Source organism: Centrocercus urophasianus, unplaced genomic scaffold (assembly GCF_019232065.1).
Source record: "Centrocercus urophasianus isolate 14NV4802_14NV808 unplaced genomic scaffold, USGS_Curo_1.0 seq_17, whole genome shotgun sequence".
In the NCBI taxonomy this organism is placed as follows: domain Eukaryota; kingdom Metazoa; phylum Chordata; class Aves; order Galliformes; family Phasianidae; genus Centrocercus; species Centrocercus urophasianus.
The window spans coordinates 23,646,998-23,670,526 of NW_024884722.1; the positions used below are offsets into that span (position 1 = coordinate 23,646,998).

Sequence of the window (23,529 nt, forward strand, 5' to 3'; positions counted from 1 at the left end):
CTTGCTGTGCTCCTTGGGGTGGTCATGGCCCAGTGAGTGCTGGGGTGGCTCGTGCCCATCCTGTTGCACTCCATATACCTGTCTCCTTACCCTTTTCTGAAAGCGCTGCTGGGCTTTGCTAGAGCTGTCTCTTGTGGCTTGTTCCATTTCCCTATCTCTGCAGCTGAAGCTCATTTTGACTTGATTCCCTGAAATGCAGGCTGAGTATCAGCTGTTGGGGAGGGAGGAGAGAGCTGAAGCCTTCATCTGCATGTTGCTTGCAGAGAGCTGTTTGCATATTGCACATGAAATGAAGTCTGTCACCATATTCTATTTACAAGTGATTTCTCGCTTTTAGCACTGTCTGTTCTCATTGGTTGCTGTGTTTCTGTGAAAATGTAGTTTAAAAAAGCTAATAAAATAGCTGGCTTCAAGAAGCCTGCCTTCTATTAAAGGTAATTAGAGCTTGAATGGCCTCTTGGGGAGAGCACGTGGCTTCTGGTGCTTCAGCTGCTCTTTGTATTCTGGTACAGAGGTAGAATTATGAGCAGAGTAGAGGTGAGCAGAACACAGGTGGGATTGCACCCCTTTCCTTTAATTGCCATTGGAAAGCAGATGTTGCCTCCCTAGGCAATGAGGTTTTTGCTTTTGGACTTACAGAGCAGCTGGAGGAAGGGGAGAGGGAGCTTTTGAGAAGGAATGTGGCCTGTTGTACGGGCATGATAATGCCTGCCTGATTAACGGGTACTGGAAGGAGCTGGATGTTAGCAGAATGAGTTAGTGGTGCTTCCATAATTGGACTGTCACTGTGTCTGGGTTTACTCCATGAGGAAAGTGGTTTAAATAATGTAGTCTCATGCCAAAGGAGTTGCTCCCTTGCCAGCACTCTCAGAGCTGATGTGCAGCTCCTTTCCCTGTGCCCTATGGGCTCTGTGCCAAGTGCCACACCAACCAGCGACACTTCTCATTTCCTTGCTCCCTGCTCCTGGCTGCAACACAAATTCCCAGTGCTGTTGCAGGAATGGACCCTGGGAAACCTCTTGTGTGGAATAGATTGAATCTCTGTTGTTTTTTCTTTTTTTCCTGTTTAGAGAGTAAATGGCAAAGCAGCTAGCTCTGGGAATGACTTTCTGACTGTGTCATGAGCCTTTTGTGGGGCTCGGCACAAAAGTGAGATCTGTAATCTTACTGATGGTGTTTTCATCCTGCAAAGGGACACCAACTGCTATACAGCTTGTTTCTATAAGAAAAAGAAATGAGGTTGCTCTGAGTTACTAAGAATATTTGCTCATGTTAATTTTATCATTACTCTAAGCTTTCAAGCCCTTCAGTCTCCCAGTATGCATACACAGGTTTAGGGATGTCTTCAATCCCACCAGCCTCCTGGGTCCCAGAGGTGGCACCCATGCAGCTGTCCTGGATGCAGGCATCTCGCATTGAGAGCAAGCCAGGCAATGCTGCTGAAGCATTTCTGGTTGGGAAACAACTTTTTTGGCAAGTTGTTGGGCTGCTACAGCTACCATTTTCTGCTTCCCAGCACGCAGGTAGGACTCCTGGAAAACAAAGTACTACTCTTGTTAGTAACGCAAGTAGGATGGACTTCTGCCATACAGGAAAGGCACTTTCCTACTCATGAAAGCAGTGTTGTATTTTACATTTTGGCTGGAGTTTGAAAATAAAATTTATTTTTCTGGGGTTTTGTGTCTGCCTTAAAGCTGAAACCTGTGTTTTAGTGGGTTTGTATGCTAAGATTAATTCTGACATATTTGTGTTATTTCAGCCAGAGGTAATTCTGATTCTTCCTTGTGATAAGACTGTTGGCTGTTTACAGGTAGCACCAGTTCCAGTAGTGAGTTCCTGTAGCTCAGTCTTCATGCTGCAGACTTGATTTCAGTAGTTCCATGCGAATAACTGTTAGTGTTTAATAGTGCTATTATTTATAACAGAACTGTTCAATTGGTTAGACTAGCATTGCTTTTCAGAAATAAAGGAGCAATTCAAATAAAAAGAGATCAGGAATATGATATTTTTCTGTCTTCATTGTAATGAGGGCTCTGATGTTTGTATTCCACGGACAATTGCTTCCCATTGGGCTTCTACTCCATTCTCAGAAATATTGCAGTATTGGGAGATCATTATGTTCAGCTGTATTGTCAAATTCTTCCCTGCTGCATTTGTGATCACATGCACCAAACCAGATACTGCTGCTGGCTGCAGTCTTGTCAGGGCAAGCTTTTCTCTGACCCTGATTCTTTCCATAAAAATGTTCCAGTTCCAACAGAGGGAGAGATTTCTTGGCTAAAACGCAGGGACAGAATAATAGCCATATTGATTCATGTAACTGAAGGTGGAAAAATCCTGATTAATCTTTGGAGGGAGAAGGTAAGATGTTTTTAATGTGGCCTGGAAAAACATCGTGTGTGTATTGTTATAGCTGTGAGGCTTTAACAGCCATCTCTGTAGTTGATTTTCCTCTGCTGTAGGAGGACTGTATTAATTTTGGGTTGATTATAAAGGTGCATGTCTCCCAAAGCTGAAGAAAATGCATTTTCTTAACTTAGTGATAGATGGAGAAGAAGAGACTGGAGTGTTTAACTTCTAATGACTAGTTTTTCTCCAATTGGTTCCCCAGCTGGAATCTTGATCTCCCTTCCCGCACTAGACTTGCTTGTGGGGTTGCTGGGCTTCAGAATAGATGTTGGAGTCGAGCTGCTTCTTGCTGTAGTTCCCACCGAAGACAAGATGCTCTGTAAGAGTACAAGAGCAGCCAGAAGTTGTACTTTCCTAACATCGCCAAGACGCCCTGCCTTGGCAAGTAATTTTTGAACTACATCTGAAAGGAGCCATGGTAATCTTCCTTCACCAAAAAACCAATGTGGTGGAGAGTGCTGCAGATGGCTGTTGGGGTGAGGGTGCTCCAGTCCTTACAAACATCCCCTCATCAGTGCAAAGGTATTGAACAAAGCAAACTCCAAGTGCTTGGAAGAAAGTGGTCTTGCCTGGCTGTATTTGCCTTGCTGATCTTGTCATCTCAGAAGGGTGTTTGAAATAGGTTTCCTAATGCTTGTTTCTTCCAAGACAGATGCTGTATAGATGCATCTGTAGTCATGTGCTGCAGGAGGTCCTACAGCAGTTGCAGAGGAAGACCTGTTGAGTCATCTCTTTAAGTGTAGAACGCTGTTTTCTCTTAAAAGAGAGGAAAAGAAGATGAAACAAGTGTGAAAGTAGTGAGATGTGGCATTTCTCAAGAGTGGGCATTTAGAGCCTTTCAGAATACGTTGCTTCTGGGGTTAGTAAATGGCAATAAAAAGCAATTGAGTGCTGCATATTGGTCCCTTGAATAATTCAAAATAGTTAAAAATGATGGAATTGGTGTAAAAAGTGCCTCATCTAATTGCTTGGAGATGCCTTGGGGCTTCGTGCTGATAGGCCAGGTGGATGTTCTCAGTGTGGCAGCGTTGCTGGTTGGTGAAGGCTGGCTTTCTTCTTGATGCTGCTGTGTGTGTGCCTTCTGGTCTCCTTCCCTCATTTCTGTTGCAAAACACTGTATTTGAACAAATTCTTTAAGAACAAAAGCCATTTTTAAATTGTCAACCAATTTCAAATTTAAAAATGTTCATGTGAGCAGATAGTCCTGTGTTTGAACTCTCTTACTGAACTGTTACATCCTAGAAATAAAGTTGGAAAAAAAAAATGCAGTTGCCCCGGCCAGTTTCTGACTTGCTTCTCCTGGGAAATTGGTTGTAAGGAAAAGCTCTTGATCCTTAATAATGTCAGAGAGGCTTGTGAGGAGATGGCTTGCACAATCAAAGAGCAGGAAATGCAGTGTAATACTGGGGACAAGCCAGAGATGGGTTTTAGGTGTTAGGCAGGCAAACTCCTGCCAGTGAGTTTAATGGTGTGCAAGTTTCTGCAAGCATAAAAGGAAGCAAGGTGGAAGTGGCAAAGGCTGATGTAACCACAAGTGATGGGCATGGTGTGAAGGGGCTTCATTTAGCTGCTGTCACAATGGTTGTTTCCCAGTAGGTCTTGGTCAGCATCCCTGTGCCCGAGTGGAGAGGCAGCAGCCGTCTCACCTGGGACCCATAAATACGGGCTGTCTGGGGCCCACGGGCATACACACTGAAGGACACGTGTTCCTGAGCAGGAGCTGGCTGAGCTCACAGCCTCTGCTGCCTTCTCATTCCCATGATTTACACTTGTTGGTTGGGAGAGGTTTTGCAGAGAGCTGATGGCAGGTACATGGGCTGGAGGACAAAACAGTCTGTCTGGCTTATTAAAGGGATGAGGTAATTGAATTCACCAATTTAAAGGCACTTTCCTGTCGCTAGAAAATAATGACTCTGCAAGACTTTGTTGCAGAACTGCTTGCTTTAATGTTCTTCTCTGGGTCTTGTTCTCTGCATTTGGAGAAGGGAAAGGAAAGGAATGGCCTTAGCACACAGGATAAAAGTGGCTTCCTTTCTCTGTTCATGCTATGTTTCCATGAGTGGACCGTGATATATTTGCTTTAAGGAAGAGAAGAAGAAAAAGATATAATATTTTGACAAAGAGAAACAATTTTGGCAATCTCAGCTTATGAATTATTGTACTGTGGCAGGGAAAATGGGAGGAAGAGACCTGTAAGTAAACTACTCTTCTGCTAGCATCTTGTTACTGGATTCATTTTGTGTTTCCATATTTCCTCACAGAGCAAATGGCTTGCAGTGCAGCACTAGATTTTGGGTTAATGAAAAGAAATGCCTGCAGGTTTTCATGTGGAACTTGTAATTACAATGAATGAAATGGATGCATTATTAGTAGAGCCTAATAAAATTAAACCTATAAGAAGGTTCTTAATATTGTCACTCTTCGAGGAAATGAGGAATTAGTGTAAATCCTATCAGGACACTGCATTACTGGGGGGGGTTGTAGTTAGGGTTGACCCGTCCATGGGTCTTCCCACCTGGGCAGGATGAATGAGACAGGATGGAGGCATCTCTTCTGCTTCAGAGTGGCACAGGGAAGGGGAAATATCAGACAGTGTGCTGCTGGATATTGACGTGGTTGCAGGGGAAATCCCTCATGTAGGGTGTTTCAGTGTTTGCGATTTAAAGCCCAGGTAATGGCTTGTGTAGTGTGGGGAAATTGGAAACCCAGAGATAACTGCGGACCTGTATGTGGTGTATATTTCTTGTGGGGGGCAACAGGCCATTTCTGTTGTCGGGTTTAATGGTGTTGTACATCTCGGTAAGTCTCAAAGTGATTGGAAGCCCAACCTCGTTAACATGTTTGCTGAATCCATAAAGTGCTGCAGTTTATTATAGCAAGAAGGGGAAATACAATGTAAAAGTCTTCTGGCCTTAAATTTAAGCTGTAAACCAACGCATAAATCCAGTTCAGTTAATTCTGTGTTAATTTCTCTGAATGATTCCTCTTTGTGCCCCCATCCCTGAGAGGTGATAACATAGAGATGGCTGCTGAAACTCTTCTTACTTTTTGAGTGTTGCAAGAAATATTAAAGTTAATTAAAAATGGATGAGGCTGAAGGGGGCTGAGCCTCACTGGTGACCTGCATCCTGCTGCCACCTCTGGGGGGAAGAATGCCCTTCAGAACAGAGGGCTGAACTGCGTTGCTTAAGGTAACTTGAGCACTAGTTAGAGCCTGCTGGATTCCCTGCAAATCCTAGTGAACACCAAAATCCGTGTAGGTGGCATATATTTGAATGTAGTGGAACAATATGCACTCTCCTACGTCGGCTTAATTTGGGGGAAAAAATTATGGCACTTTTGTAACTCAAATGTTGATGGGATGCAGAACCTGGAATGGAAATCTACTGGAATTCCTTAGGATGCACAATAGCAGTGCAATTTTGCTGTAATAGGTTGCTATGAAGCTAACTTGTCAGCTTGATGCATTCACGCAATTCTGGCTAGATAAAGCCTAACAACATAGATGAAGTGCAGTGAAAAATAGGGTGCCACAGTCTCATTTGGGTTCCAGCTGGTGATCTCCAGCTCATGTCTGATCTGTGTTATATCTGTACTGAAACAGGGTTGGTAATGATTTGTTTAAATTTGCACAGTGACAGGAGCTTGAGTCTGGAAGAGAATTACCCAGAGCCCTGTCCAGCTCCGTACCAGCAGCTGCTGCACAGAGCACACAGGGACATCAACTGGCTGAGTGTGTATTACACCATGCCCAACAGGCTTCAGTTCCTGCTATGGTGTCATTTGCTTTTGATTGCTCATTACAGATATGAGATGATGTTTTGCTTTCTTGCCTTTTCCATCTATTAAAGAAATACTTTTATTTTTTTCAAGAAACGTTTTTTCCCCCAATCTCTGTATCTAGACTACTGTTAAAAGCAGCACTGTGACACTTGTAAAGGCTCCTGAGAGCTGCGTTTTCTCCTTTAAAAAAAGCATTGTAGAAATCTACTTTCAGATGGCATCATTCTGAGCTTGTGACTCCTGCCTTGTTTTGAACTTGCGTATCTTCTTTAACTTTTATGTTTCTTCCATGTAGCTCCCCAAAGGAATTTCGAAATTGCCTTCAAGATGTTTGACCTGAACGGCGATGGTGAAGTGGACATGGAAGAGTTTGAGCAGGTGAGTTGGATGGCGGGTTGACCCAGTGCTGCTATGTCTTAATTGTACCAGCAGCACTTCTCCAGGATGTTATTGTGATTTATATTTTGTGGTTACTGCCGCCTTACATCTTTTCCTCCTGTGCTCTGCTTTTGTGACTTGATTTCTGTTCTTTTTTATTAAAAAAGATATAATTTTTCGTTGAGCCAGAATAACTTCAAACTTGTTTCCAACGATTTTGTCCCAAAGGTATCATTGCAAAGTGTCACTTGTAAAGTGTCTGCTGCTCGTGTCAGAGGATTTTGATTTTACTTTCTCCTGTGGCTTTTACTGAATTTATTACTTTTGTCTTCACATAATAACAAGAACTAATCTGCTTCTAAGAGGAATTTGCCAGTTCATTTCAATGTAAACATAAAAATATTTATTGAGGGGGTGTTTCCATTAGTTTTCCTTTGCTTCCTGCAAAGTTTCATTAGCAGAGAGTTTGCAGGCTGACTTTTTAAAGAGCTTAGCCTGTGTGTATGATGCAAATGATACCTTCATATATGGTGTGACTTGTGATACTGCAGCAGCAAGAACAGACTGAAGTGAAGACCTGGGCGGTCAGTGGGGAAACAGTCTGACCTGTCCAGCTGTAGCAGGACTCAGCTTTTCCCTCACCAAGATTTGGAATGTTGCATCACTATCTGTTATCTCATCTGGCAGATATCCATGGGGCCTCCAGACACTGTCTCTTATTCCACATTTCTTGGGGCTGAGTGTTCAGTGGGCAACTGGAAGATGTTGCATCTAGGCAAAGGAGGAGACTCTATGGCCAGAAAAAATAACTTGCCTTTACTTTTACTTATTTACTTACAAATTCTTACTTACAGGGTTGGTTGAATGAGTGGTTAACTACAGACGAGCCTGTGAGAGGTCGTGGTTAGCTGTAAATGGAAAGAGCAAGTAGCCAAGCAGATCTGTTAAACGTACCCCATCGCTTCCAATCTTCTGCTGCCATCCTCCTTAAATTATTTTCTACGGCTGTGATGTTATCAGTTTGCTCCAGAGCTGTGCAATTTATCTGATTAGTTGTGGCTTTAGGTGCAAGATTTGGACTGTGCTTTATTTCCAATGTGACACATCTTGAAGGAGTGGTGTGTGACATAAATTCAGGAGTTGCCTTTGAGTGCAAATTTGAATTCACAGCACTGTCTGTGTTGTTGTGCTGTGTAGCACTGCCTTCCTAAGTGATTTAGCTTAAATAGGAAATGAAGAATTTTTCATAGTCGAGAATACTGTTCTTCCTTGTATGTTTGAGAAGTAAATGAATGTAATAGTACTGCACCACAGGCATCCAGTAATATTCAACAATTCAAAAAGGTACTTTGCAGTACTACTACTTTGCAGTAGTTACTAATGTTCTAAAGTGAGGATGATGCACAGATAATTGAATTTAAGGAAGGTGGAAAATAGTTAACTGCTTGCTAAAATTGCAGTGAAGCCAAAGCATTAGCACAGGTGTCACGCTTGGCTTTTTTGTTCCGTGGGTAAAGAAAGGAGGAATGTTTCCTCAGGATGCCTATTTTGGAAGTGCTTGGAAAATGAAAGTACAAAATAGATTTAAATAATCTCCAATCATCTGGTAGAATTAAATTATCTCAAATCATCAGGAAGTTATCTGTGTGTTAAGCCATACAAAAATCCCTGGGAAGGAGAACATATTTTTGTTAAGCTTGTTACGTGCGTCACTGCATCTATATAAAGGAATAAAATTACTGTTTAGCATCAGGATGTATTGGTGAAGACTGATCTTTCCAGTGCCTTTGAGTCAAAGGATGCAGGAGCTGTTTTAGAAAGTGAGAAGAACGTGGCAATATCAAAACAAGGAGAAGTGTCTGAGAACACAAGCTTTTTGACTCGAGCGCTCAGTGAAATCAAATTGCTGCCATCTGCTCTGGGCAGATAACACTGTAACCAATTTGCTGCACTTGGCAAACACAATTAAGGTAAACACATCGCTTCGGTGGGAGGCACATCCTCTTTTTGTGTGTGTATAAATGCAGATGCAATCATTTATAAAATAAATGCACTTTTTTCTTCACTCCTTGTGGTAAGGCCTCAGTAAGAGCACAAAGGATGGTGGGGTTTGAAGATCTGTGCTGTGAGCTGGGCCTGGCAGGAGCAGCTCCAAGTGCCCCATTCCTGGGGAGCATACTGCTAGAGGTAGAGCAATGCAGTTTTGGGGCAAAGGGGAGGAAATGGTTTGGCTCAGTGTCCTGCCTTCCTGTTGACTATGGGCATGGATTTCATGCTCCATTTGGAGAGAATCAAAACCAGGTCTGTCTTGTCGTTAACATCTGAAAACCTGGAGTATTCATCAAGGAAAACAGTCACTCAGCAATGCAGCTGATGTGTGAGTTAGAGGCTCCAGTGCCTAACAGGAAGGTATTAATTTCTTGTGCCTCAAGGAACAGCCACAGGTCGTCTTTGTGTTGATGCGTATGCTCAGTGTGAGCACTGAATTGCTTGCTGCCTGCATCACTGTTATTTTTACCTTTTCATCCTCTGGTATATAAACCAGAAATTGGTGGGCTGCACTTCTATTTTTAATTAAAATGTTGGATGAAAAGTATTTAACATGCAGGCAGCATTACTTTGAGTTTCTCTTCAAATCATTGCTTTTAACTATTTTCATTGATTGTTTTTATTATTTTTTCCTCTTGCGTGGTACAAAAGATGAAACAGATCAAACACTTGGGCTGAAATATGTTTTAAAAAAAAAAAAAAAAAAAAAAAAAAACAACAAAAAACACAGCAGTGAAGCGTCTGTGCCGAACTGCAATCGATGAGGTGCGGGGGAGGACAGCGCTGGCTGGGCTGGAGAATGTACGGCGGGCGCCTGTGCTTCTGGCTATCAGAATTACCCAAAATAGGGACCAGGCCAATTGTTTTGGCTCCGGTGCCCACAGATGGATGTTCAGACTGTCTGGTATTTGCTATGGATGGGAGGGAAAGAGGGGCACGGGTCTGGCTGCAACTGGGAGATGCCGTCTGAATCACACTCAGAAGATGCGCTGTCACTCAGCCTGCAGTGTGGTGAGCGTTTGCTTTGCAGAAGGGGCAGGTTTCCCAGCTGGTCATAAACTGCATTGCTTCAGACAGTTCTTAAATATTTGCCTGGAATGTGCGTGCAGAGCTCACAGTTGAAGTGGAGTACAAAGCAAAAGGAGGAGCTGCTATTTACGTACCAGAGCAGCATTACAAACCAGAGGGCACCTCTTTCCTCACATCACAGTGCATACTCAAACAAACAAACAAAAAAAACCCCTTGTTTCTTTGTTTTGACCTGTGACTTCAGATGTTCCTTTCAGTGAGCTTGGGAAGGATACACAACGTTCTCCAGAGCATCTCCTTTGGGACTGTAACAAGAAAATGTAACATCCTGTATACTGCCATAACAAGGTTCCAGCATCCTTTTAACAGCTGTAGCCATGCGCAGCTGCTGCCTTTGCTTTTCGTTCCTTCCAACATGTGCTGGTAGGACGAGGCTGAGGACAAAGCCACGGGTCTTGTTGGAGCTCCAGAAAGCCCCTTGGAGCTTCTCCCTCTGCTCCCACTGGGGCTGGGCCGTACAGTGGAAGAAGTTGGCTGTCACATGGAGAATAATCCTCCTTAGAATAATGAGTTCTTGAGGGTTTTTTGTGGTTTCTTTTTTTTTTTTTTTTTTTTTTTTTGCAGCTGTCACATCCTTCAGTTTGATGTTTTGCTGTATGTTGGGGCTCGTGAACTCATCCTGGGTGTCCTTGCCCTGTGTTGTACCACCTGCTTGAGCTGTGTGGGCCTTCCAGACAGCTCAGGAGGAGGAGGATGTTTACAGTGTTGGTATATTTGGTGTCCATGGCTGCTCCCATATCCTTGTCTTCTTGCTTTCTGAGTGATTTACTTAGCCTCTTGACTGCTGATCTTGACCAGGACATCTATGCTGAGTGGCTTGCTGTGGTTCCCAGAACAGAAGTTTTGCAAGATATTGCTGTTACAGTGCATGATTTCACATTTGGCTGTGTTGGGGCAGATATGTCTGCTGATAACACAGATATTTTGCAGTGTGTGTTGCTGTGCTGGAGGCCTGTTTGGGTCAATACAATCTGAAGAACCCTTTACTCTGTGTTGGACAGGACCTCTCTGTGGCTCAGCCTGCTCTAGTGATGGAGGAGCTTAAAACTGCAGCAGAGAGCCCTGGAGTATTTAAAAAACCAACAACAACTGAACTTGTTTTGTATACAGGGGGAAGGAAACATGATGTGAGCAAGGTGGACCTTGTGCTGGCTAGCCAGGATTTACAATTCCCCCTGGTGGTTTTTGTTCTAGCATGCTCCCTCTTGTTTTTTTTAGGTTCAGAGCATCATTCGCTCCCAAACCAGCATGGGCATGCGCCACAGAGACCGGTCCACGACTGGGAACACCCTGAAGACTGGCTTCAACTCGGCACTGACAACATACTTCTTTGGGGCAGATCTGAAGGGGAAGCTGACAATCTCCCACTTCCTTGACTTCCAGCGCAAACTGCAGCACGATATTCTGAAGCTGGAGGTAAGGCTACCTTACCAAGGCAGGTTTGTCTCATTCCTGAGCAAACTGTGCCCTGAAGGACCGGGGGTTGTAGTCTTCCCAAAGCTCTTCATCTGTGCTCATTCCTTCTTTGCTTCACTACTCTGAATGTTTCTGCTGCATAAGCATTCAAGCCTTCTTTGAATCTTCTAAATACATGTTCTCTGCTGGGTGACCTCTGTTATAGTGCACATTAACCCAGGATTGAATAGGAAATGTCTGTCTGTTCTGAATCTTCTGTCATTCAATGCGTCCTGAATGCGTCCATATTTTTCCATTACTGTGAGTTAACAGCAACTCCCAGACTCCTCCTGGTCACATAACTTGACTTCAAGTATCAACCTTCAACATTTGGTTCTTTTAAGTAATGTGAATACAGGAACAGCAACAGCAGATTTCTTGGTGTCTGTCCCTGTTCCCAAGTGGAACTGATTCATTTAATGCATTGCCTTTCACTGGAAAAAGCCTGAAGGTTTGAGTTGCCTTGAGCAAAGCCAGGTTCTTCTTTGAATCACAAGTGAGGATTTTGTGCTCAGGAAGATCCTCTCACAACCATATTAAGTTAGTATTCAGAGATTGCTGGTGTTTCTGTCTGATGCACAAATGGCCACGTGCTCAGGCTCTGTGATTCAGCTAGTACAGCTTTTTAATAGGCTGCTATCAAATCGTTCTCTGTGAACTGAACCTGAATTGATTCCCCCTTTTATTTGGAGTTTTACAAATGTAAGGAACTGACTCAAGGACTAAAGCCTTAATGAGGGCAATTGTCCAGCTAGTTGGACATTTAACTTCATTTAAATGTTCATTAAAGCTGGTGGAAGGGCTGTGCATTCGTAGGGGGAGTAGAGTGGTGGTGGAAAAATGTTCTCAGTGGACTGGAAAGTGTTGATTCTTCAGTTCCTCTACAAACTGAAAATCAATGAAATAATTTTTAAGGTTAAACCAAAGATAAAACTTGAAGGGAAGAGGACTAGAAATCTCTCTGTCCTTGCTTGCCATTCTGGTCTGGTTTCCCACTGCCGCTTTCTCTCCAGTGTTTGGCAGTGATCAGGCACTGAACGATTTTCTCTAACCCAGTGCTGGAGTTGAGTGGTTCATCTGTGGGTTCTCACGTTGCTCACTAAGAGGCAATAGGATTTTTTTTTTTAGCTTCTTCATACTTGTTCTATGATTTTTATGATCTATGTTTTTTATGATTTCAGCTGAAAATTTGACCTGCGCAGTGCTGATTTTGTTATGCCAAACCTGTGGGGTTTTTTTTCCTGAATTCAGGATATTAAAGCATCTGATTTTTCTGTTTGTCATTCTCACTGATTTAGGCAATGCAGACCTATTTCTGTCCTCAGTGTTACATAACGTGGCCTCTCCTCCAATGCTTTTAACTTCTCTGACATTATCTCAAACCTTCTCTCCTTGCTTCACGTTTGATGGTTTTATTCACGGTGAAGTGGCTTTTCATGCAATGCCTAGTGGGTTCACATCGTTCCTTTTCTAAGGAGTGCTCTAATGAACACAGCCTCTTAAAATGTGGTAAGACAGATCCAGGCATATCTGCAGTTAGTATACAAGAGGGTCAGCTTCTTCTTCTGGCTGTGGAGGTAGAATGGTTTCTGACCACCTGAACCCATTTTCTTCTTACTGGTTTTGTTGTTTTTTTCTGCTTACCAAAATAGTCATGCAGAAACTTTCTGAGGATGATTAGGTCAGACAAAGCCCCAGACATTTCCTATTCTGTTTGGGTGAAATGCTGACAGTGTGTTTAAGTAACCGTAGTGACTTTCTTCCCTTTTGCTTATTGTTTTGATGAAAGTACATTTTCCATCACTTCATGAGAACTCAGCAATCAGCTCAGCTATGAGGGAAAAGATGAGAAATGTAACCACAGCCAGAGGGCAAAGAGAAGCTTTTAATGACTTGTTATAACTTTTTGTGGTTTGGCTGCTTCAGTGGTTTCCCTGATATCTCACTGCTTTTCCCTATTGTCTTCCGGAGCAGAAAGTGCATGCAAAGTGCTGCTGCTTCCTCCGTGACAGATATCTGTGCCAGCTCTGCCTTCTGGAACTGGTGCCTAGAGGTGTGAGCGGAGCTGGAATCCTTTCTGTGTTGAATGTTGATATGGATTAGCTAAGGCTGCATGCCTTAGACCAGGTGCCTTGGAGACCAACCCAGCAACAGGGTGGGACCCTAAACAAATATTTGGCTTTTTTTTCTTCATGTTCTGTTGTATTAGCATCTTTGGAAGAGGTCCCTTTTTTCCTATCAGTTTCACAAAGGGTGATAAGCTTGGAGTAAAAAGGCAGTTCAGGCTCTGCAGCCAGTATGTCCCATATGCAGTATTTCATAGAATCGTAGAATCACCAAGGTTGGAAAAGACCTAAAAGCTCACCCAGTCCAACCATTCACCTATTCCCAATAGCTCCCACTAAACCATGTCCCTCAACACAACATCCAGCCTTTCCTTGAACACCCCCAGGCTCGGTGACTCCACCACCTCCCTGGGCAGTCCGTTCCAGTGCCTGACCACCCTTTCTGAAAAGTCATACTTTCTAATGTCCAGATTTGTCTCAAGTAGTGCTATTTTGATTGAGTTCTGTGAGTTAGGAAGATGGATAGTTCTTGACATCATCATTTCTGCTATTTCTGCTTGATAGTATCTGTTCCAAATCTTCCAGTCTCCTTGGTCCCCTTGGACTGAGAGACCCAGCCAGCCTGTGTCTCTTCCAGCCTACATTTTTTTGGGATTCTGTTGGTAGATATAGGGAAGTGTTAGCCCTTTGCTTTCCACATCTGTGTCACCTCTCTGCTCTCTGAAATGCCACCCCAAACCTGCTAAGAGCAGTGATTCAATCTCCATACTTAGTTTTGTTATGTTTCCCCAGCTCTCTTATTGCCACCAATGAGGTACATGCCTGTGGTATCAAACCAGCTCTGGGACTGTAAGATGAAAAACAGGATTCTGGAAATACAGCTGAGGTGCCGTGTGTCACTGTTCATCTTGAAAATTCTGACTTTGTGCTGTTACGTGTGATGTGAGGTGGTCTGAGCAGCTGCTTTACCCTTTTCACTCCCTCTTCTCTGCTAAACTGATTTGAAGTGCAGTTAACTTATTTTCTCTTGGTAAATTGAGCTCCAAGGCCAAGCAGAAACAGTATGAACTCTAGCAGGCAGTGAAAGACTTGTACTCCTGTTGCAATAAAACTGCATGCATTGATTCCACAGAGACTTTTATTGGGATTTCCGGACTGATGGCGTGGTTACGTGCAACCAGCCAATGGACTTTGCTGCACAGAGATCAGGAGCTCATTACATTTCTGAACTTTGCATTTTCCTTATTCAGTGGGCACGTGGGATGGAGGAGCTCCTCTGCTCCTCATGTCTGGGTACCAGGAGTGTTGCCAAGGCCACAAGTGACAGTGATGTAGTCAGGGCAGAGAGCAGCAGTGGTAGTTGGGCTCTTGGCTGGCAGAGCAGGAGCCGGGTGCTCTGTTTCATCTCACTCTGCCTCTGGCAGTCAAGTGAATGCTTCTCTCTAATTCATCAGACATGAGTATTACAGATTCCTCTCCTTTACATTTTTCTCATTTCGTTCCCTCAACACTTGAAATTTCAAAATGCAGATCCTTTCAGAGCTGGCAGGAAGTTATTTTGATTCATGAGGATGAAGGTAAGATACAGCCATCTTTATGTAACCTCTTTTAATTGCTCATTAAAGCGTAACAAGTTGCTGGTGGTTGGAATTAATTTTTCCCCTTGCAGGCAGTGGTTCTGTGCCAAGGCCAAAGAAATGTCAAAAGCATCTAAAAGCACTTGTTCTGCAGGGATTTTACTGCTGCTGACATGCACATTTTTAACCTTGCTGCTACGTATTCATGTAAGCTGCTTTTGGAGAGCAAAGGGAGGGAAATCATTCAAAAGATTTTTCCTTTGTGAAAGTGGCTTACCTGTCCACTGCACCATGTCCCCCAGTGCCACATCTGAATGTTAAGAACAGTTATTTGTTTCTGTGTGTGTTATCTAGCTCTGGAATGACTTTCTTGGACAGCCTGGGGTGCAAGGGTGGTGTCCGGAACAGCTCAAATGTGACTGTTTGGAGACCTCTGGTTTTCCAGCTGAAAAGTATTTAGAAACTTTTGCCATGCTTTCTCTTCTGGCATTAATTTGGTGCCCTTTCAAGCATTACAACTTCCTCCCAGACTGTTCTTTTTTTCTGGACAGATGAGGTTGCTGGGTTTTAGGAAGATGAACAGTGCTTTTCTTCTCTGTCAGAGTTGTATATGCAACTTGACGAGATCCTGGCAGTGTGCTTCTTTAGAGCAGTAAACAGAACCAGTGCTTCAGCAGTTTGCAGATAAATAATGCATTACAGCCTGTCCAATAAAGCTTTGAGCGAATACTACTTTAAAGAGTCAGACTGTGAATCTGAATATTACCCTACAAATCATTATTTCCCAGATCCCTTTGGCTCCTTATTACACACACTTTGCTGCCTTTCTAAACAGGTCACCTTTCTCAAGTATTCTTAAAACTGACAGAATTAGCAATATTTCTGTTATTGATGCTTGTCTAACCAACATTAAAAGTTCAAAAATTATCCTCTGTGCTCTTCTCTCTACCCAAAAGCCCTTATAGATTTTTTCTTGCTATCTCAATGGGTAATAAGAAGCATGTGTACATTTCTTTCTTAGGTGCATGCTTTGAGATTTTAGGGACTCTATGCACTGTTTGTTTTTCTAAAAGAAGCCTTCCTAGCAATTTAACAGCTTGCTAAAATGCAGCTGGATAGGAACATGTGTAAGAGGATAGGTGTTACGCTGCTGGGCTGCCTGGCTGCAGTTTGTTCACCTTTCAGAGATATCTGCATCAAAGTGTAGAAGGTTTAGGAGAGTTCTGAGAAGTAAGAAAAAAACAATAACTTGAAAATGCTGACTCCTGCACTGCACAGATGCTGTGCTTTGTGCTTAATCTCCCTTTTAAAGCTGTGCAATGTGACCACGTTTCATAACCTTCCCTGGTTTACAGACCAGCGCAGTCATGCAGCAGCTCTCAGCAAACCCATGTGGCTCAGGATGCTGTAATTATATTGTCACAGGGTAAGGCAGTGCAATAGAGATGTTCAAGTCCCACCACGAACTGAGTGTCTGGGGCTGCTGGGAGCATTGCTGAGAAAAGTAATACCAAGCAGAAGACTCCTGTGCCTGTTGGAGCTGGGAGTTCAAAGCCCTGTGGTATTTTCCAAAACTAAAAACTATCAGGAATTCACTATCTATACCATTTTTCAGCTCTGATTTCCACAAGCATGGCCTCTGAGTAGATTTGAGGGGTGCTGTGTTTGCTTGAGAGCTGTTCTGCAGCTAGCACTATTTTAATTTCCATGGGTGTGCAGAGTTCTCTGCCCAAGGTGGTGATGTGTGGGACACTCCTGGCTGTTTGACATGAGGGGGTCTCTGGCAGTAAACCAGGACTCAGTTTGTGCTTTGGCATCTGGCTGTGGCCAGGTTGAGGCTGCAGAAGATGGTCTGTGCAGCTGAAGAGAGAGGAGACTTCTTTGTAAACCACATTTTATGTTGCAGTATGTGAAGACTGATTTTGTTAAAGAAATGTGGGGGCTCTGTTTTTCATGGAATCCTGGAAAACTGACATTGCCTTGGAGTTTTATAATGAAGGCAAAGGCTAAGAAATAATACAGTTTCTGTTGTTAGCAATTTCTTGGTTGCCTGCTGCTCACTTGGTTCTCTGGGAGGCCTCCTGCTTTCACAGGAGCATACTGCAAATGATGGCAGGTAGTGGTAACACAGAAATAAAGAGAAGCCAGTGCAAAGTGTGCATGTACTTCCTTTGAGTCACAGCACTGAGTAGAATCAGCCTTGGCTCACGTTGACTCAAGCTATGCACTGCTGTCAGGAGTCTGTTTTTATTTTTGTTTTTAATTTAGTGGGTCTTTATGGGCCTGAATTTGGTGTGCAAACAGCTTGGGAGGTGTTGAAGAAAGTCAGAGGTATGTTTTCATCAGCACATCTGAGGTTCTTGCTGATTTGGGTGAGGTTCTTGCTGATGTGTATTTGGCTTTGGTTTAAAAACCAAATGGCAACATTCCCTGAACTTTGTCTACAGGCTGCAGGTGGTGCTCAGCTGTCCCTGGGTGTCCTGGCTTTCCAGCACTCCCCTCAGGCAGTGCAGACATGGTGCTGCTTTGCACGCTTAGGTCTGGTGGCCAGATCACTGCTTCTTGCTTTGAAGCAATTCCTGGCACTCATAGTTGCTCAGGAGCCAGGGTTTCAGCACTAGGATTTTAGATGTTCTCGGAGTAAGACTAAAAAAGGCACCAACAATATAATCTTGAAGTTTTCTTTCCAAATCGCTACAGCGTTGTGGCTGAAAGCAGTATTGAAGCAGGGCAGGAAGCAGCAAAGCAGCCCTGCCCTGAGACCTGCGGAACCCAGAATCTACAAGCAGCTCCTAGAGATACGATGCTGCTGTGCCTTAAGCTCTTAGCTTCATACTCACTCCTGCTTCCCCATTCTTTGTCAGAGCTGAGAACTCCTCATTTGTGAGACAGATGGCTTGAGCTCTGGTGGCATTGGCCATGTCCACTTCCCGTGTACGGGAGGACCCAGAGCAGGTCCTGCTGCCTACACCAGCTGGCTTGTAGCCTTGGAGCTGCCTCATTACCCAGCCATGAGTGCTGCAGCTGGTGGCAGCAGAAGGAGGATGAGAGGAAATTAACTTCTGTGTACAAGAAGTCCCAGCATTTTCCTGAACAAAGATGCTTTTTATGGTGTTGTCTCTGAAGTGGCTCAGGCTGGGTGCTTTTCAGGGGCTGGCAGTTGATTTCCCCCGGGAGCGGGTGGATGGGATAGTCAAAACAAGCAGTGAAGTCTGGGAGCAGAGTGATTACAGGTCTGTCATTCTGTGGTGAATTCTTGCATTGCCTTTCAGTGAGGAGTTCTGCAATTAAGGGGATGCGGAAGCAGAGAAAACAATCTCTTTTTATTTGCCTTCTGCTTTCCTCACTTGATGAAGTGTTTCTTGAATGCATCGAAGCAAAAGAGGGTAGTCTGAGTTATTCAGACTGAAAGCTATGTTTAACATTATCGTTAGAGATATAAGAAGCTTCTCTTAGAGAAACAAGGAGATGTTTTTCACACCTAATTTTTTTTGGGGGGGGGGGGGGAAGGGTATTTTAAATGTGTTTTTTCAGCTTATAGGTAATCTCTTTTATGGCTTGTATGGACGTGGGCTGACTGCATGGATCAGGCTGCTCCAGATTGGTACTGGGACATCTGCTCCGGTGACTTCTGGCTGTACCCATTTCTTCTGCCTTTCTCCTCTTTGGGGAGCAGATTCAATTGTCCTGCATATTCCACCGCTTTCTAATGACTATCAATATTGCCTAATATATTTTAGGCTAATTTCCACAGCACCTCAGGTGACACTGGAGAGTACTGTACTGTACCTCTAAGTCTTGCAGCCTTACTGTTGTGCACATGCAGAATCCACTGCTGGCACCAAGTGGTGGTGGCTGGAAGCTGTCCAGCAGCACTGGGCTCTCCAAGAGCTTGTCCAATGAATAACTGAGGGTGCCTTCACTGTGCCTGCTGCCTGCCAGAGTGAGCCAGTGGCTCTGAAGTCTTGATTTATAACTGGAAATATGCTGTTAATCATATAGGAGAAGAAACATGCCTGCATCCTGGCATGTAGCTGGAAGGGGCCGCTGCAACTGAGTGTGTGTTTTTTAGACACTGAAAACAAGGTTTTCACAAATCATTTGAAGCTAAGCTTTGTGTGTTTGATGAAGAAACACCCCTGGCAGCACATCAGGAAAAAAAAAAAAAAATTACTATCTCAGGAAATGTTTTGTTGGTGACTTCTAGGAGCATGGAGCTTTGATCCAGGAATGCTGGCACCTGTGAAGCCTAGAGGTGGAAATGGGGATCGCAGCAGCCCCTGTTGCACTCATCCTCTGTTTTTCTGCAAATCATCAAGGCTTATTTTAAAACCAATTTTTGTGTATTTGCTTAAACTTTTTTCTTCTCACTGAAATTTTTGTGTTTTCTGTACACAATGTTCTCTGCTCATTCCTCCCACAATTAACTTAAGTGTATCTGACACCAGCTGGAGGCAAGTTTTGAACTTCCCTCACCCTTTGCTGTGTTGCTGCTTGGTAAAAGGGTGGGGTTTTTTTTGTTTGTTTTTTAGCTCAGTTGTGATTGTACTTGAGACTGTAACCCAGCAGACAGCAGCTGCTCTGTAACACTGGTGTTTGTCACTCCCCTCCTTGGCTGTCCCTGCAATGCATGCCACTGTGTGAGCGCACATAGTACCTGGCTGCCAACTACTGACTGGAGGCATCTGTGTTTTGGTTAAATGTTTCTGTTTCCCCACCTGGGAGCCACACTGTCACCTCTCAATGCAGAGCTAGATACAGTGCTGCTGCTCCTCTGGAAGCTGAATCAAGACTTTCCTGAGAAATGCACCTCTCAGAGTCAATTCGAGATCACGGGCAGAGCTGCTGCCTTTCATCCCCCGCTCCCACCTTGATCTCAGCTGGGTGCCTTGCTGGCTTTGTGCTAGCTGTGTAATTAAGCACATAAAAGCGATTGAGGCAGGAATGGTTAACACAGCCATGTTATGTCAAATTAGTGTTACTCTTGAGATAAATGAGTTGTTCCATAAGAGTTCAAAAATTAATTCTGTTGTTAAATGTCATCGTCGGGCTTGTAATCAGTTGTACATTTTCCCGTATATTTTATGGAAAGCAAATAGGGGATTCTGAATGCTGAAACTGGAATCTTTTGAGCAAGTGGGAAGAAGCTGCTGCAACACAGTTATTCAGCTGTTTGTCCAACCTGGAAGGCCATGCAAAGTGCACCTTAGTATTTTTTTCTTGTCTCGCTCCTTTGGAGACCTGTGGGCACAAGCTTAGTTTCAGGTTAAAATAATCATCCTGCTTTTTCAAGTTCAGTTCTACAAATAGCTTCCAATAAGATGAAACTTATAACTGAAATAAGATGGGAGGACTAGGTGTGAAAATTTCTCAAGAAGTTGTCTGTGCAAAGAAGTATTGATTCTGATGGAAACAGTCCTGGAGAAGCAACTAATCAACTGTGCGGGGATTTCTTCTCTAAGCACGTCTGCTATGATGTTCATTTGGTGTTACTATACCTTTCTTTTTTTACACCCTTGTTTTTCATCATCTTTTTTCCCTGCAGTTTGAGCGGCACGACCCAGTGGATGGGCGGATCACAGAGCGGCAGTTTGGCAGCATGCTGCTGGCCTACAGCGGGGTGCAGTCCAAGAAGCTCACTGTCATGCTGAAGCAGCTCAAGAAACGCTTCCAAGATGGGGAGGTCAGTCAAATTTGAGAATCTGAGGGGGCAGAAGAGCAGGCAACCATCTCACACCCTGCTGAGAGATGAGCTGCTGAGTCGGGTTCAGTGGGTACCCTTATAGGGGAAGATGCACTGATGGTCTCTTCCACTGATTTGTCTGAACTGTGCATGGCTGAGTGATGCTTTGTGGCAGAGATGAATGCAACCCCTGAAGATTTCATGCCCTTGTGAAGGGCTGAGGACAGGAAATGACTTCCCTAAGCAATTGGTTGACATGCAAAGCTCTATCCTTCTGTAACGAGCCATCCCTGTCATCCAGAGAAAAGCAGTCTGGAGAGGCATGCTGACTTTGCAGATGATGAATTCTCCCCAGGAGCAGCGAGATGCAGGAGGTGGGAGTGCAGTAATTGTGTCCTGATCAGGGTGTAGGCTTCTCCCTACTGACAGTTTACAAAGCTTATGTTTAGGAAGCAGCACTCTGGATCTGAAGCCAGAATAAATGCTGAAGATGTGCACATAATTACTGGCTTGACCTTGGTTTAATTAACTGCTCTGGTTGGGCAGTTTATTATTTAGTTATGAACATATGTGAAAAATGGTTTGAATTACTTACGCTTTAGAGAGGAATAAGGCTGCACATTCTGCACCAGTTAATCTAGTAAGAGACCTTGGAATAAAATATGCATACTGAAAAGGACATGTTTCATCAGGTAAAATAAGTATGGTGTGCTGCAATACTTCAGTATTAGAATTTCATGTCTACTTCAGTAAAGGTGGATTTTTTTTTTTGAACTAGGTTATAAACATACAACTAACCAAAATGAATAACCAAATCCTTTGCACATTGGGTTGGCCTGACTCTTAATACAACTTCCTCACGAAATCAGATCTGATGTTTATTTCTAGGAAGTTCTAGATGCAGAATGTGTTGTAGGGCAACAGAAAAGGACAGACTCCAGCCAACACTGTCTTATGTGGGGGGCTGTAAATAAAACTGTCCTGAACTCCTGCAATGTTCAGGAATCCTCAGTCCATATGAAGCTGCATCAATGACTTTTTCTCCTGTCTTTTCTGCTGGTGTTGGGACTACAAAGGAGAATTTGGGCACACTGAAGCAGCAAGGCAGAAACACCAGTAGGTCTCTGTTGATATACCCTGAGAGCAAGCTCTTGTCAGCGTTAGGTTATTGGGACTTTTCCCATTGACAGTGCTGCAGCCAGGTGAAAACCTCTGATTTAGCTGGGGGCCCATCTGTAAGCAGCTGTGAAAGTGGAAGGGTGTGAACCAGGACTTTCAGCCACAAATGAGTTTTCTCATCTCAAAAATTAATGCTCACTGAAGACATAATCTTCATAATCAAAACTCTTGATGTTATACTGGTGAGAAATAGCAAGCCTGCAGCATCCATCAGCCTCAGCATAGCTCATGTACTATTCCACTCCAGGTGGTGCTCCTTGGGAGCATTCCTTTGGGAGCCGAACAAGCAATGTCAAGTGAGTTTTCATCTCTCCCGACACAGCGCAGAGGCTCAGCACATTCGGGCATCCCTGAAGTGCCTCACTCAACTGGAACTTCATCAGCAATCCAGTTCAGAAACATGTCATCTGTTGTAACTCTTAGGGAGGTCTGAGCTTGGGTGCTTTTGGGATACGTTGTTTGTCACAGTAAACAAAGCCTAAAAGCAGGAAGAAATTGCCTGTCAATACATGAAAATCTCACTTCCCAAGCTGTTGGTCACTAGCTTTAATAAGACTATCAGTGTTTCCGAGGGTGCAGTTTTGAGTCCATTTATTGGATTTTTGAGTGAGACACTGTGGGTTTTACTCCTCTAGTACTTCTGCTCCCCTTGAGTTTTAACAGGAATTATTTGATTTCTTGGGGACAAATACTTTGTGACTGAGTGGCTGTGATGTCTGTGGAATAGAAAATACCCACTCAATTGTTACACTCTCAAACTGCTGGTTCTCTGCTGTGATTGTATATGTATGTGGCACAGTAGCCAGGTGTATGAGAAATTAGTCAGAGGGAGTTATTCTTGGAAGGCTTCTTACAGCAGATGTTCCTTTCCTTCCATGTGTCAATCAGAAACCTGACATCTGTGACAGAGAAAGAACTTTTGTTTTCATCTTATTCCTCATCCCGAAGGCAGCCAGATTGCGTTTCTATTTGTAGGTAACAGATTCTGAGCAAGTCTCTTTATTCATTCCAATAACTTCTAAGGGGAAGAAAGAAATGTTTTCAAGAAACAGAACTGCTAGAAATCCCGTAATTCTTTAGGCTGGGGGAGATGAAGCAACCAAATCCTAAAATGAGACAGCCCCTCTATTAACAAGATACACATTGATTTAGGGAGAAGTAAAGAATGCAAGGAGTGGCAACTTCTTTACACAGGAGCAGATAAACCTTCTAATCACCAGCATGCTCAAAGCCTGTGCTTGTACAAAACAAATGCAGCACAACATTTGCCTGTTTTGGCAGGCCTTAGCTCACAGACAATCCAGCCTGGCGCCTGACATAGTTTTGTCTTTTGTACAAGAGAACCTCTTCCTGAAAGTATTTGTTCTTCTCCTGGGGTGTTGCAGAGAATCATATGCTTTGCTGGTTTGTGTGCAGCATTTTGTATCTGTGTACTCAGGTGCTTTTATTGGATCACACAGATGCAGCTGTCAGTGTTTTTATGTCACTTAAATTTTCCTATCCTGTTAAGAAATAAGACTGCCATAGCTAGAATCACATTAATTGCCTTTTGAGCTTCCAAACTAATTTATTCGGGATGTGCTTGCAGAGTTGCCCTTGTAAATGAGTGTGGCATTAAGCTCTTCACTGGGAGCAGCGGGAGCTCAGTGCTGGCAGTGCTTCTGCAACTGAGACATCTGCAGAGCCAGCAGCTGCTATGTCGTGCTTTGCTTTGCTCCTTGCCTGTGGAGAAGGAATGGAGCTGGTGCTCTCCCGTGCCTTTCTTTGGGTCCCAGTCCTCAAAGAGATGCTGAAGCCACTCAGCCACTTCACCATTTGTCCTGCAATTGTTTCCCGTCACCAGACAGCTTCTTGGTCACAG

At 43.7% G+C, this 23,529-nt stretch overlaps 1 protein-coding gene across 3 annotated transcripts in view; it reads left to right on the plus strand.

The window, feature by feature from the left end:
• The window catches only part of MICU1 (mitochondrial calcium uptake 1), a 91,398-nt gene that overhangs the window by 58,233 nt on the left and 9,636 nt on the right, over positions 1–23,529 (plus strand). For all 3 annotated transcript variants that reach the window (XM_042818055.1, XM_042818053.1, XM_042818056.1), the window contains 3 exons: positions 6,488–6,570; positions 10,927–11,124; positions 20,352–20,489. In XM_042818055.1, coding sequence (XP_042673989.1) covers positions 6,488–6,570; positions 10,927–11,124; positions 20,352–20,489 — 419 coding nt within the window. The remainder of the gene's footprint in view (positions 1–6,487; positions 6,571–10,926; positions 11,125–20,351; positions 20,490–23,529) is intronic.